Raw genomic sequence first — 15,655 nt, forward strand, 5'->3', positions numbered from 1 at the left:
AAGGGACCGAATTTGTTTTGCTAACAAGTATGTCTGTGCAAAGGAATTAAATTAGCCTAGTGCTATTTGATACAGTTATTTGATTGGCCAATCATATCACTGTCACTAAAATCTCTCACAGATTCCATTGTTTCCCACTTCTTGCAAAATACCTGAAATGTGTTGCTGCCTGTGAGCAAGTGGACTTTCTTCCACGGAAAGATGAAGCAAAAAAAAAAAAGAAAAAAAGAAAGAAAAAAAAAAGATGTGCGATGGATTCTTTCTCTGCTGGGCGAAACCAAGGGATTCAAACATCAAACCCCATCAACAAGGCACCTTTTCCAAGTCACTGATTACAGCTGCTCTTCCATCTGTGCTGGGTTTGAAGAGTGCGACTCGCATATGCGTGTGAGAGAGTGTGTGTAAACCCAATCAGAACAAACTGCTTCCCAAAAGGTAGAGTTTAGCAGTCAATATGTCTCACCTCTGTGTCCTGCAGTCCACTGGGTGACTCCAAGCTAAAAGCTTAATCAGCCACAGCCTAGAAAAGTAGAAAATTATTTCAGAGGGTTTATTCCGACCATTTTAAATCAAAACTAACATCTTTTAAGTAAAAATGATGGGTTTCTCTGCAATGTTAAAATATTAATGAGAAGCTATAGTGATTATCCTTGCATGAGGAGATTGCATTGCAAGAGCATGTTGAAATTGACTTAACCCTAACTTAATGAAGACTGGTTTCACATTTCAGTCTGTTACCAACCTACGGTAAAACTGTAACATTTTAGTTTTGCTGAGTTACACATTAGAATAATTTTGATTGGCAGTTCAATGATGTTTCCAAAAACTCATCCAAGGTTTTTGTCTTCAGTATCATAAGTGAGAAATGCCATAATTGTTTTTCTTCTTTATTTTTGTGAAAGAGCCTTCAAATGAACATGACACTTAATTTTTGGCTCAAAAAAGACAAGACGTTACATGGGACTATACGATACATTTCATCTCATTCTCCGGTTTATGACACCGGAAGGCATAAAAGTATATTTTAAAAACTGACACATTTGGCTTTTAAGAAACCGAATGTGAATCTTCAGAGAGCCTGCTTTCAAAGACTCAGGAAACTGAGACAGACCTTTTTTTTTTTTTTCATTCTTTCTACATAAACAAATACATACGCACACAGTGGATTTTTAAAAGCCTCTGTGAACTCCAGGTTTTCCACAGAAGTCCTGTTTCTACCCTCTGGCAATATCTAAACAACAGACAATAAGCAGTCAGCATGCACACTTTAGCTATGAGTGAAATCTTTAATCTTCTGTGTTTATGGCACCTGCTATTTACAGAGAGATGGGATGTGGAAATGTTTCCCTTCTCCCATGGCACCCTTGACATTGTTAAATCACAAGGGAGTATTCGATTGCGTAAAATATATGCCACTCACACACATCTTGTGGAAAGCAACGTGTTTTTCGTGTGTATTGGTCACTTAGCAGATATTTGCCCTTAATAAACTTCTTGGACTACTTAACTAGTTTTCTCAAAATGCAAGTAATAACAAAGATCTATTAAGAGAACACGTTCCAGCATAATCATTAAGTTATCGCGGCCCAGGAGATTTATTTATTCATTACCTACATGGAAGATTAGGTTGGAGGCAGAATTAAATTTTAATAACTGCAACTAAGCAAAAAAAGAAGAAAAAAAAGTCAGAAAGCCAGAGAAAATCCCAAAGTTTAAAGAGCATGATACCAAAACAAAACCCTATAAATCAAGGACAATGATCACACTTTACACAAATAATTAATTTTGTTTATAATTATTCATAATCATGTTCTATTTTGTCTGGTTTAATTTCTAAATTCATTTCTATGGAATATGAGCTTCACAGTCATGTGGTAAATTGTAGGATTGACATCGGACTGGAGAAAGCGTCGAGAGTGTCAAAAGGTTGGGCAGTTCTCAACGTTATCCAAATATCAAGTGAAAAACATGGGTAGCAGCCAGTCGCTGTGAGGTTCAGGTAGTGACATGTCTTGAGCCTTTAAAAACATGATGCAGTTTATGCTGGATTTATTGCGTCTATAATATTGTTTACACATTGGACGCTTTGCAGTTTTCAGCTTTGCATTATATATATGTGAAATACTGCAGTTTGGATGCTGTCATTATTTATACTGGCTGGGTTTACAAAATCTTGACAGCATATCTTTAATTAGGGCATTTATAAACAAATCTTGCCAATTGTAATTGCTTGTATCTGTGATTATTATATTGCCTGTGTGTTGAAATAAACAAATTAAACACACTGATTTTTCATCTGAGTAAAAGACACACCCCAAAGCGGAGGTATTTTAACGTTGTCAGCAGCACTGAGTGAAGTTTTGCTGCCGTAGTGGACATTCACTGTTGGTTTTCATTGTCACTGTTTTGCCTTAGTTCTAGGCATTCATTTGTTGTCTCCCCAGAGTGGGCAGAGTGGGCTGGACGACCACTTCATCATATTGCTGCCGGTGGGGAACTCCAGCTGTACTCTGCAGCAATATATCGATTATGATCTGTGACTGTGGGCAAAGAGGAATTTGACATCACCACCTGGGTGCCCACTCCTCTCCACCAAGGGTCCATAAACCCAGAGGATATCCTCACTCCCGAGCATACCTCAGACCCAGAGCCCAACCAGCCTTCTGCAATGCCCATCATGGACAGAGCCCGAGCACACCTTAAAGCCAGCACCAGAACCGATGCCTGAGCCCAACATTGCCCCGGAGTCTGACCAGTTGCGCGAGCTGGCTACATCGTCTGTCCCTATGGGCATCCTAGTGGAGAACGAGAGGATGGTTTGGAGCCCTTCCCATACTCCCGCTGCTGAGGGTGGGCTGTGCCTGGCTTCTGTGCTGTTTAATGAGGATTAAGAAGAGGTAACCCCCTTACATGTCTGCTGCTCCCATCAAGTCCCAAATCGTTGTTTGTTAAGCTATCCAGTTCTCCAGTCTTTTCTATCCAGTCTTTTTTCTCGTTGATGGTCCCACCCAGCCTCACTCTCCCACCTCCTTTACCAAAGCCAGACAGTTCCTTGGCAGACTGACTGGCTTCCTTCAGGTCCTTGGCTCCTCCTCTGTTTGCTCCACTCTGCTGCGTGGATTCATCAGCAAGAGGTTCCCCTGGTTCCACCTTGGACCATCTCAGCCCACTGACCAGTAGGCTCCACCTTGGACCGTCATCCTTACAGGTCCACCGGGCGGCCTTGTACTTCTGGCTTCACCTTGGTCAGACGTCGTTCTGCCTGTGTCACATATTTCTGGCTGCTTCCATACCTACACGCCTTCAGCTCCATCAGGCTCTGCCTTTCCTTTGTCCTCGGTCCCACTGGCTGTGCCTCAGTCCTCCGGCACCCTGGCTTCATCTCGGCCTCTCCACCTTGGCCTTCAGGACCTACGGAGTTGCTTAGTCCCTGTGTCTCCTTGGCTCCGCCTGGGTCTCCAACTCTCCTGGCTCTTGGATCTCTGACTCCACCTTAGCTCCTCCCACCATCGGTTCCACTATGGGCCTTCATCATAACTGTGCTTCGGGTCGTCTTTTGGATCCTTCTTCCATCATCCCCGCTGTGGTGTTTCCATCTGCCGGCTCCTACCAGTTCCAGTCTGTCTCTAGTTCCACGTCCTCCTCCAGAACCCCTGACCTCCTACCCTCCCATCCTCAGTGTCAACAGTTTGGCAGCGCAAAGAGGCACTTTTTTTTTCGTTCTGTTTTGTCTTGTTTAGTTTCTAGTCTTAGTTTTCATTGTCACTTTTTTTGCTTTAGTTCTATTAATTAATTAGTAGCCATAGTCCCTGATTAGTGTCACTCCTGTTCCCTGTTCTGTTGATTAACCTCCATTCTGTATTTAAGCCTTTAGTTCTCCTCTGTTCTTAGTCTTGTGTTAACGTTACCTGGTTTGGAATGTTGTATTGCTTTATCGATTCATCAAATATTGTTTTACCGTTTTTTTCTGCATCACACATTGTTTGTAGATTACCAATACAAGCAAACCCATGACATCACCAAGGAAAATGAATCATTTGTGAATAATTATATACAGAAAACAATGTTATTTTAATGTAGTAATAATAATAATAATAATAATACATTTGTATAACTAATTAAAACATGTACTTCCTCAGTAGCATTATAGTGGGAGGTTGTTTTGTGGGTAATCATTTTGCATTTATTTTTATTTGAAGGGACACAATATGGTACACAGACAAGTGATAGACATAGATTGGAAGCCATCATTAGCAACACATTATTAACCTTAAATAATAAATTAATTGGAATGGGTTGGCTCACCAGAGAGACATACTCCTCTCCTCTGAAGAGGATCAAAGTAAAGCTTTGACTGTTTGCATAGTGATGTATTTGTGAGTGAATCTGAGTTTCAACAATGCCTTACACAGACAGAGGCCGACTCATCACATGACAGCAGTGGTGGCAAGTGTGAGACTTTCAAACCTCTTACAGGGTTTTCCGGGACTGACAATTGAGTGCCACTTCTGCCCCCATTGGTCAGTTGTCCCTTTGTTGGCTTTGAGTGAGCCATGGTAAAATTTGATAAAAAAAATAACAAATACAATAAAAACATTCTGAAAGGTGTTCAGTTAGGGTAAATAGTCATTCACATCATCACAGTGTAAATTAGGAGATTCAAAAATTCACTCCTGTTAAAATCCAGCCAATATGAAGTCCTCCACTTCATAATTTGATTGGTTCTTCTCATTAGCCTCACTGATGTCCTCAAACTAGCCACATAGCTGATTCATATTCTGCAATTGGATTAATGCATATTCAGATAAGCTTCAAATAGTGTTAAGAGCTGATTTCCAGTCGGCCTTGCACTTCCAAAAGAGCAAAATGAAACACTGCATATTCACTGCCCTTGGGTTTGCAGAACAGAAAAACATGAAAGATTCTTAATGTCAAATTTCACACAACAGTAAGCTGCTTTCTGAGCATTTTTAAAGAATCGTGTACAAAATAGGAAAATCTTATTGCTCAGAGGTTGCTCTTTCATAGCTCAGGAGACAACTATGTCTCAGATGTTTCTAATTATAGACACTTGTAGACATATACAGTACATACTGTATAGAGCAGTGGTTCTCCAACTGGGGTTCGCGTACCCCTGTGGTACAAAATGCTGAGTTTTGCCGTTCATTTAATTCTACTAAAATAACATTAAAACTGAGCATGTATTTCTAGCAGGTAAAATGCGTAAATACATGACATCCAATCAAATTACCTAATCTTTCGCGGTCAAAACTGACTGCATCCACACAAGCCAGCAAATCGCACTACATTACTGTCATTCTCGACAATGTACCTTTGTAAAAGTGCAAAGTGGGATTTAGCACTTACTACACTTTTTTTTTGTGTTAAAATCGACATGTTTCAGAAAGACGGGGCATAGAGGACCAACAATAATGTATGGTGTGTGTAAAATAATGACCTTTTTTTAACCTAAAACCGAATAAACACATTGCATTAAACCAAATACACATCATATGACCCCTTTAAAGGGTTAGTTCATCCAAAAATATTAATTCTGTCATGAATTACTCACTCTCATGTCGTTCCAAAACCCGTAAGACCTTCGTTCATCTTCAGAACACAAATTAAGATATTTTTGAGGAAATCTGAGCGCTTTCTGTCCCTCCATTGACAGCAACGTCGTTGCAGCTTTCAAGGCCCAGAAAGGTAGTAAAAACATAGTTAAAATCAAAATAACCAAAATAACTTATAATTCAACAATCTCTTCTCTTCCACGTCATTCTCCTACGCTGTTGACGTAGTGTAAACAGTGCAGCCCTTCTTGGTTCTACGTCAGAACGTAGGCTCACTATTGGCCTTTTTTTGATACACTCCTCACACTGAAAAGGGGGAGTCGCCCAGTGGTTACTATCAGTGTGCAGAATGGAACAGACCATGACATCACCCTCATCGGCAGAACAGAGCTAGGAACATTGCAGCTGGCTAAGTCTGTCTTACCAATGGCAAACCAACCGTTTGCATTATCCTATTTAGATGACATCCTGGTCTTCACTGAGTCCTTCGACGAACAGTTGGAAGCGGTATGGAGAGTGCTGAAAAGGTTGCAATCCCATGGAGTCAAGTTAAAACCAAGAAAATGTGAGCTCTTTAAGAAGGAGGTGCGTTACCTGGGATAAATTGTCTCAGCTGAAGGCAGTAGTATGGATCCCGCGGACACAGTCGCTGTAATGGCGCTTAATGAACAGAAACCGAGCACAGTGGGAGAGCTGCACAAGATTCTCGGCCTGCTCAGCTATTATCGACAATACCTCAAAGACTTCTCCCGAATCACCATTCCCCTCTACGACCTGTTAAAAGCTAACACTGATGGTGAACCACAGAGGAAACAACAAACGGAATCATGTGGTGCCATCAAGTAAATCGACTGAGTGGACAGAACACCATCAGGAGATACTTGAGAAGTTGATTGATTGCCTGGTTCAGCCTACGGTTTTAGAGTTTCCAGATTACTCCCAACCATTCATACTCCATACGGACGCATCCAACCAAGGGTTGGGAGAAATTTTATATCAGAATCAGAAGGGCAAGCTGAGAGTAATTGCCTACGGTTCCCGAACTTTGACAGCAGAACAGATAAATTACCACCTGAACAGTGGGAAATTGGAATTTTAGCTCTGAAATGGGCTGTACGCACCAACCTTTACGGTGTGCAGCGACAATAACCCATTGACTTATGTCCTGACCTCAGCAAAGTTGAACGCCACCGGGTGTAGATGGGTATCAGAGCTCGCAGACTTCCACTTTACCATCCACTACCGTCTCAGTAAGGAAAACAGATGCGGGCTCACTCTCCAAGATGCCAGTCGACCTGGAAACGACAATGAGAGAATGTACTGAGGAGTTCTCATCTGACTGTATGGGAGCTGTAGTACAAGCAGTGAAGATCCAGCATAATCCAGATGTGTCCCTTGCTATGGCCTGTCAGAGTGTACCAGTATGTGTGGAGGAAATGGACGGACTCCTCAAACCCCTGTCAAAAGAAGAAATTAGACAAGCACAAAAGGATAACAAGGACATTAGAGTAAACATTGAACACTTACAAACATGATCTAGGCCTCCTCAGCAGTGGCGGTCGGTCAACTTGCTATCCAAAGTTCTTCTGAGAGAATGGGATAAGCTGAAGCTGGATGAACATGGCATTCTGTTCCACCAAACATCTCACAGGACACAGCTGGTATTACCAACTCAGTACAAAACAAATGTTTTAAGGGAACTGCACAATGAGATGGGTCAACAGGGTCTCGACCGCACCACAAGCCTCATCAGGGATCGGTTCTTCTGGCCCTATATGCAGAAAGACATTGAAAACTATGTCCTGAGAACCTGCTCCTGCATCATCAAAAAAAAAACAATGCTGTGAGACAAGAGCGCCCCCTTAAATGTATCAAAACGACCCACCCATTCGAATTAGTGTCTATTGACTTTCTTTATTTGGATAAATGCAAGGGGGGCTATGAGTACATTTTGGATATCATTGATGACTTCAAATGGTTTGCACAGGCCTATGCCACAACCTCAAAATCAGCAAAAACAGTGGCTGACCGTTTATTCAATGATTTCGCCCTCAAGTTTGGGGTTTCCGTCCAGAATTCACCACAACCAAGGAGGAGAATTTGAAAATCAGCTGCTCACCCAACTCAAAAAGTATAGTGGCGTCGCCGGCTCAAGGACCACCCCCTACCACCCCCAAGGAAATGGGCAGGTGGAAAGATTTAACCGGACAATACTGGAGATGCTGAAAACGTTGACTGAAAGACAAAAATCGAATTGGAAGGATGCACTCAACAAATTAATCTTTTCCTACAACTGTACAAGATGTGACTTGACTGGCTTTTCACCTTTACATCTGCTGTTCGGCTGTTCACCAAGGCTGTCCATCGACACTCTTTTCGGACTCAACTCCGACACCAACTCTCAGAGTTACAGTGAGTACATGGAACGATGGACGAAAGGGGATGCAAGAAGCTTGTGAGATAGCAAGAGAACAGGCAAACAAGTGTGTTGAAAGGAACAAAATTAATTATGACCAAAAAGTGAGGTGCACTGACCTGTTCCCAGGAAGCAGAGTCCTCGTAAAAAACCTGACTCCAAGAGGTGGGACCGGGAAACTGCGGAATTACTGGGAGGATGAAGTTCACGTTGTCACACGACAGGTGGCAGATGATGCACCAATCTACGAAGTAAAACCTGAGCAGAGTAAAGATAGATCAAGAGTTTTACATCGCAATCTTCTTCTTCCACCTCTTAACACCACACCAACTCAAAGTATCAAATCAAAGCAAGGACATCAACCAAGAAACAGCAGAACTCAGCCCATCAGGGAGAGATAATGTGAGCCAGAGTGCGATAATGAAAGTGAAGAGGATGAGTACTACTTCAGAGTGGAGCCTTACAAGATAAGACCACAAGAAAGCAGTGATCTCCTAGGAAACAGGGATCTGTTAGCACCACAGTCAGTACCTTGTGAGCCGCTATCTAGCTCTCCAGTGTCGGAACCAAGGCCAGTCACCTTCAGCCGAGTCAGAGATAAATCTTCCAGAGCCAGCCCCTGCACCTGCAATAAGACAAGAACGTCATGAAAACGAACCAACTGTTGACCCAATGGAACAAGACTTACCTGTTGATGAAACAAATGAAGCTCTTTGGTCCAGGTACAGGACCTCAGAGGAGGAAAACGAGCACCAATTTACCAGGAGGAAGCGACGGCCACCAAAAAAGTTTACATATGACAATTTTGGGACCCCATCTTGCTACAATGTGCAGATGGTGGGAAATAACCATTACCCACACTTTGCATCTAGTGGATTACCCAGCACTCATATGTGTGCTATTAACTCTGAAATGCACTACCACATTAACTACCCCCCCAATGAAATGCACTGAAAAAGTAAATGTTGTGTAAGGAAAATTTTTGTACAATCTGCTGGGTGGAAACTGTAAATTGAGCATTGCTGCAACTGATTACTTAAGCAATATGTTGTCAGAACGACATCTTATTTTGAGGGGGAGAGTGTGGTATGCTGAATAATCCTCACTATAATTAACAGCTTATTTCTTATATTTATATAAGAAATAAGAAATATATATTTATAATATTATATATATATATATATATATATATATATATATATATATATATATATATATATATTTAACTATCATATATTCAGCTCTCAATAACGCTGCGCCAGCATTTAACATAACTGCTCGTCCGCTACTCTTCTTCTGAAGTGATCAATCTGCCGCGACATCATTCACACATGACTCACAATCAATGCAGCAAAGAGGAAGCGAGAGAGCAAACTAATCTCTCTACCTACCATCAGTTGAAATTTTAGATGTGCCGCGACATCCATTCATCCATAAATCACAATCAAGGACAGGAAGCGAGAGAGTACTGACCTCACTACTTCCTTATATAGCGCTAGGGCTGATGGGACTTGTAGTGCCCCAACCATGTCCCATTACACATTGCTTGGACGTGTGTTAATTAATATCATCAATATCTTTACAGGTAACAAATGTATAAAATGCACACCATCATTGTTCTTATAGCTTCATAAGAAGGACTGTTCACTGTATTGTTTTCCGATGTATATGAGAGTGTTATGTCTGTAAACTCTGTTTAGTGTTAACGATCAGTGCTGGCACATGGTTAGCAAACATGGCTCGAATAGCGCGCACACGTGCGAGTGATTGATGCGTAGATAAAGTACAGTGAATTTGGATAAACATCCATGGCATGTATGGAATTTGAGTATTTACATGACCAGCATGTAATTTAAAGCTGTGTGTAAAGGTATGAAACTATGCACATGTTGATGTAAATAATTTGTATTTCATTCACGATAAAGCAACGCTGATGAAGCATCGCTTGGACGTGTGTTATATAATCCTTTACAGGAGTATAGGGCTGAAACGATTCCTCGAGTAATTCGATTACAAAAAAATATCGAGGCAAATTCATCTGCCTCGAAGCCTCTTTTTATTAATTTTAAAGCTCACGTCACATTCTTTCGCAATTATTATTTTTAGTATGACACAACGCGCTTACGTCACCCAAAAAGCGGCAGGAGACACAAGGAGTTAGCAGTGTTTTGATTTGAGGGCGTGGGCGCATGCTGCGAGCTGCAAAATGGAAGAAGGGAGCAGTAACAATGGCAATGAGCAAAGAGAAGAATCAGACAAGAGAAAACGACAGAAAATGTCCAAGGTTTGGGATCATTTCAAATTGAAAAGTAAAGAGAATGCCGTGGTGTGTGTGTACATTGCAAGATCGAGCTAGCATACCACAACAGCACGTCGTCCATGCTGCAGCATCTGAACAGAAAGCATCCACTCTACTCAGAGACCGGAGGACCATCACCCGAGACAAGGGGTGCTTCTTGTCACCGGGTGATTAAAGAAAAAGAAAAGAAATGAGCGGCAGGTGTGGAGGGGGAGGAGCTAGAGTGCTGATTGGGGCACATGCTCCCAAAAGTTGAGTATAAAAGGCCATTTTGAAGAGAGAAGGAGCAGAAGAGGAGGGCACGAGGAGATGTGAGGCGCGCAGCACGTGAGCGGCCGCGGCCGCTGATGCGGAGGGAGGCCGCGAGAGAGAGAGCAAGAGAGAGACAGAGAAAACTTCGGCTGGATTGCGGGCGGAAGCCTTGGGTGCACCGTGAGTCTGTTGAATTGCAGTTTTATTGTGGAAATGAGCACGAGTGGAACCTTGCAGTGTGTGGTGGATATGCGAGTGTGGGAATTGTTTCTGCTGTTCACTCGCAGTCACAGTTGTTCATTAACCTCTTCTCTGCCTGAATATGCTGTATTGGTGAAACACCACTTTAATCTCTTCTCTGCCTGAACCTGCTGCATTGGTGAAATGCCATTAACCTCTCTCTGTCTGAAAGTGCTGAGATACGCGAAGAGAACGTTGAAGAAGAGAATGCGGAAGCTGTGAATTATGTTCATTCCTCTCTCTGTCTGAAGGTGCTGAGATACGCGAAGAGCTCGCTGAAGAAGAGAACGTGGAAGCTGTGAATTATGTTCATTCCTCTCTCTGTCCGAAGGTGCTGAGATACGCGAAGAGCTCGCTGAAGACGAGAACGCGGAAGCTGTGAATTACGTTCATTCCTCTCTCTGCCCGAGGCTGGTGAAGAGCCTGCTAGTGCTGGAAGAGCCTGTTAATGCTGGAAGAGCTTGCTAATGCTGGAAGGGCCTGCTAATGCTAGTGAAGAGCCTGCTAATGCTGTGAGTTATACGTTTCCTCCACTCTCCGAGCCCAGTGAAGAACCTGCTAGTGCTGTGAGAAGAACCTGCTAATGCTGTGAGATATACATATCCTCCACTCTCTGTCTGAGTCCAGTGAAGAACCTGCTAATGCTGTGAGATATACGTATCCTCCACTCTCTGTCTGAGTCCAGTGAAGAACCTGCTAATGCTGTGAGATATATGTATCCTCCACTCTCTGTCTGAGTCCAGTGAAGAACCTGCTCCCCAACAGAAGAGAATGCTGAAGAGACGTTTTAAAATTGTTTTTATTATTTAATAAAGAGTATATTTATTTTGAATTCTGTGTCTGCCTGTCTCCTTCATGTCCACGGCCAGCTCCTCAGGGGCGGCACGCAAGCGAAGGGGTGGGCGGCCCGCTGGCGCTCCACCCCGACCTGTGACACTTCTCAATATCCCTCCTCGTCTCCTCTCTCCTCCGTCCTCCATCCTATGACCCGGAAAACGATCGAGCTCAGCCATCTTGAAGGACATCTCAATTCTCTAATTGCACCGCGAGGAGGTAAGGATCGACGAGTGAGGAGGCTTCCTGAGGAGTCATGAGTGAGGATACACAGGTGTATCCTTTGCGGAAGAGTTTTATCGACTAAACGTGACGCACATATAAATTCTCCTCCCCATCACATCTGTCACAATTTTAATTTATACTTTACCTTTGCAGTTCATACAAACCACACATCTCACATATTTCAACAGGACATCTTGCTTTATTATTATTTATTATGAATTTCTTAAATAACCAAACTTTAACAAGATAAGGGCAGATCCTTTGAGCGCAGTAAGATGACGCTGTGGAGTGACGCTCGAGTGATCAAGTATTCCAATGTATAAATAACCTTTCCTTCGATTCCTCCGTCCTCACTTCTTTTCCTTGCAGCCTTCCCTCGCATCCTACAGGGGGTGGAGCTGAGACGCGAGGAAAGGAAGCAAGAAAGGAAATGAGGATGCACAAATAAGAATTGAGAAGCACCCAAGGTAAATTAAATGTAGCGTTAAATCAATGTGATTGCTAGTCGAGAGGAAGACTGTTAAATAATGTATGTTAATTATGTAAGGGATAAACCCGACGGCCAGTGCAATTCAATGAGAATATACCGCACGACGTTGTGATGTGTGATGCAGTCATGACGTGCCGCGGATGTGCGGTATATTTTCATAGAATTGCACTGGCCATCGTGGTTTATCCCTTACATAATTAACATACATTATTTAACAGCTTATACCACGGCTACTTACCAAAGGAATTAATTTACTGTCAAAAAAAGTTGTGAATGGCTTTTACGATGAAACATACTAGATACTTCCTTTATACCATGGCTTGGATGAATACTCAGTTGATACTTTTGTTTGAATACTGAACGTTGAATACTGTACATTGTTGTAATCATATCCCTAAGCCTTATGTGCTCCAACACAACAGGTGTGTTAATTTTTGTTTGATTGCAATGAATAGGGTTTATAAATGCACAGCCATGAACTTACTGTGTATGTTAATGATATTTTGCCTTAGTAATAAATATCAATAATTATTTTTTCACCTCTTTTTCAGTAAATCACAACTTTGTACGGACAGATATGTGCGGCAAGCTTCATCATGTTCCACTGAGCAAGCAACTAATTTTTCTGACATGCGCCCACTGTCCATGGTGGAGGATGATGGCTTTAAAGCTATGATTTCTACTTTCAATCCCAAGTATGAGCTTCCTTCAAGACCCTTCTTCACGAAAAAGATGGAGAAAAAGTATGAAAGCATCAAAGGAAAGTTGAAGAAGAATATACCGCACGACGTTGTGATGTGTGATGCAGTCATGACGTGCCGCGGATGTGCGGTATATTTTCATAGAATTGCACTGGCCATCGTGGTTTATCCCTTACATAATTAACATACATTATTTAACAGCTTATACCACGGCTACTTACCAAAGGAATTAATTTACTGTCAAAAAAAGTTGTGAATGGCTTTTACGATGAAACATACTAGATACTTCCTTTATACCATGGCTTGGATGAATACTCAGTTGATACTTTTGTTTGAATACTGAACGTTGAATACTGTACATTGTTGTAATCATATCCCTAAGCCTTATGTGCTCCAACACAACAGGTGTGTTAATTTTTGTTTGATTGCAATGAATAGGGTTTATAAATGCACAGCCATGAACTTACTGTGTATGTTAATGATATTTTGCCTTAGTAATAAATATCAATAATTATTTTTTCACCTCTTTTTCAGTAAATCACAACTTTGTACGGACAGATATGTGCGGCAAGCTTCATCATGTTCCACTGAGCAAGCAACTAATTTTTCTGACATGCGCCCACTGTCCATGGTGGAGGATGATGGCTTTAAAGCTATGATTTCTACTTTCAATCCCAAGTATGAGCTTCCTTCAAGACCCTTCTTCACGAAAAAGATGGAGAAAAAGTATGAAAGCATCAAAGGAAAGTTGAAGAAAGCCCTACAGGAGACTGACAGTATTGCACTCACAACTGATATTTGGAATGAGCATTGCAACAGAGGCTTATCTAGGGGTGATGTTCCACTATTTTGGGGAGGATTGGGAAATGGTGTCCCATTGCCTGACAACGATGCCCCTTGAAGAGAGACACACCGCTGCAAATATTGCAGAGTGGATTGAGGATGTAACTGTCAAATTCGACACTCCACCAGAGAAAATCAATGCTGTTGTTCATGACAATGGTGCTAATGTCATAGCAGCAGCAAAGATTTTGCAAGAAAGGCATGGATGGGCATCAGTGCGATGTGCAGGGCACACCCTCAACATGGTTGTACAAAGCTCTCTAAAGATCCACCAAGCTGTCTCCAAGTGTGTGGCTGCTGTGAGATGCCTTGTTGAACATTTTAAGAAGAGTGAACTGGCATGCACCAAGTTGAAGGAAACATGCTGGTGCAATATGTATGTATACGCTGGAACAGCACCTATCAGATGTTGTCCAGGCTGCTAGAACAAAGATGGCCGGTGACTGCTATACTCTTTGACCCAGCAGTGACTCAGAGAGGGAAACACTACCTTGATCTCAAGCCTGAACAGTGGATCCTGATTGAGGAGCTGAGCCAGGTCCTTGAGCCCTTTGAAGCAGCTACAGTGTTTCTGAGCGGACAGCTATATGTTACACTCTCTGCACTTCCACAGCTAGTGCACACACTTAAGAACAACATACAGAGTCCAGATCTTGAGACTGCACCAGTGAGGTCATTCCAGGCTCATGCGACACAACAGATCACAGCAAGATGGCAAGGACTGACGGAGTTTATACCTGAATCTCCAAACATCACCCTGTTTGCTGCTGCTCTGGATCCCAGGTTTCGAAAACTGAAGTTCTTGCCTGCTGACCAAGTATTCAAGGTCCAAAGCACAGTACAAACCATGGCACTTGCTGTTGCTGCCAAAAAGCAAGCGAGGCAGCCCACCGCAAGTGAAAATGGAGCATCCAGCACGACACACAACTCCACAGAATCGTATTTCAAGAGGGTCACATCGTTCCTCGACATACTGGGATCAGACTCCAGCACCAGTGATGAAGAAGAAGAAGAAGAAGAAGAAGAAGAAGAAGAAGAAGAAGAAGAAGAAGAAGAAGAAGAAGAGCAGCAGCATCTAAACCAAGCTGTGCAGAGGGAGGTAGGAATTTTTTTTGGTCCAATTTCCACAATAAGGCATTACACATAATAGAAAAATTGTAATACAGAAACAGAAAATGACTGTTTTGCAAAGGATAAAAGAAAACACAACCCTTTTTTAATCATTTCATTGTCACAACTATTCCACAGATCTTGATGTATTTTGGAGAACATCCCCTGTCCAAGAAGGAGAATCAACTGTCATGGTGGAAAATGAATGCAGCACGCACTGGCAAAGCTGGCAACGACCTTGCTGTGTATTCCGGCCACATCCACGCCATCAGAGCGTCTGTTTTCAGCAGCAGGAAACATTGCTTCAAAGCGCAGGGCAAGCCTCAGTTCAGAACATGTTGACATGCTTACCTTTCTTCATTGCAATCACATGCTCCTTTAAAGCCTTGCACAAACACACGTCAAGAGAGAGACATTTAAGGAGGTTTAGCCTATTCTCATGAATGTATTGGCTTAAAGCACTCAGAACAAAAACTGTGTGAAACTATGCTTGCATGCACGTTTTTGCCCTCTAATTGCCACAAAGCGTCCCAAGAAGAAGACCGTAAAGGTTTATGTTATGCCTGAGCTGTAAATTTTTAAACTTTTAGTTCTGAAAGTTAAGTTGCATGACTTAAAGGCAGTGTTTTTGTATTATTAATATTTATTTTAATATATGCCTTAGTTTTGATA

General features: G+C 42.2%; 1 protein-coding gene across 1 annotated transcript; it reads left to right on the forward strand.

The window, feature by feature from the left end:
- Positions 1-14,234: 14,234 nt before the first annotated feature.
- LOC307155257 (uncharacterized protein) lies at positions 14,235-15,325 on the forward strand (the record flags this gene model as incomplete). The annotated part of the gene is made up of 2 exons (XM_079865820.1): positions 14,235-14,972; positions 15,122-15,325. The coding sequence occupies 2 exons, from the start codon at positions 14,235-14,237 to the stop codon at positions 15,323-15,325; spliced, it is 942 nt and encodes a 313-aa protein (XP_079721946.1).
- Between the last annotated feature and the right edge of the window lie 330 nt (positions 15,326-15,655).

Source organism: Squalius cephalus, assembly GCF_949319135.1.
Source record: "Squalius cephalus genome assembly, chromosome: 3".
Lineage (NCBI taxonomy): Eukaryota > Metazoa > Chordata > Actinopteri > Cypriniformes > Leuciscidae > Squalius > Squalius cephalus.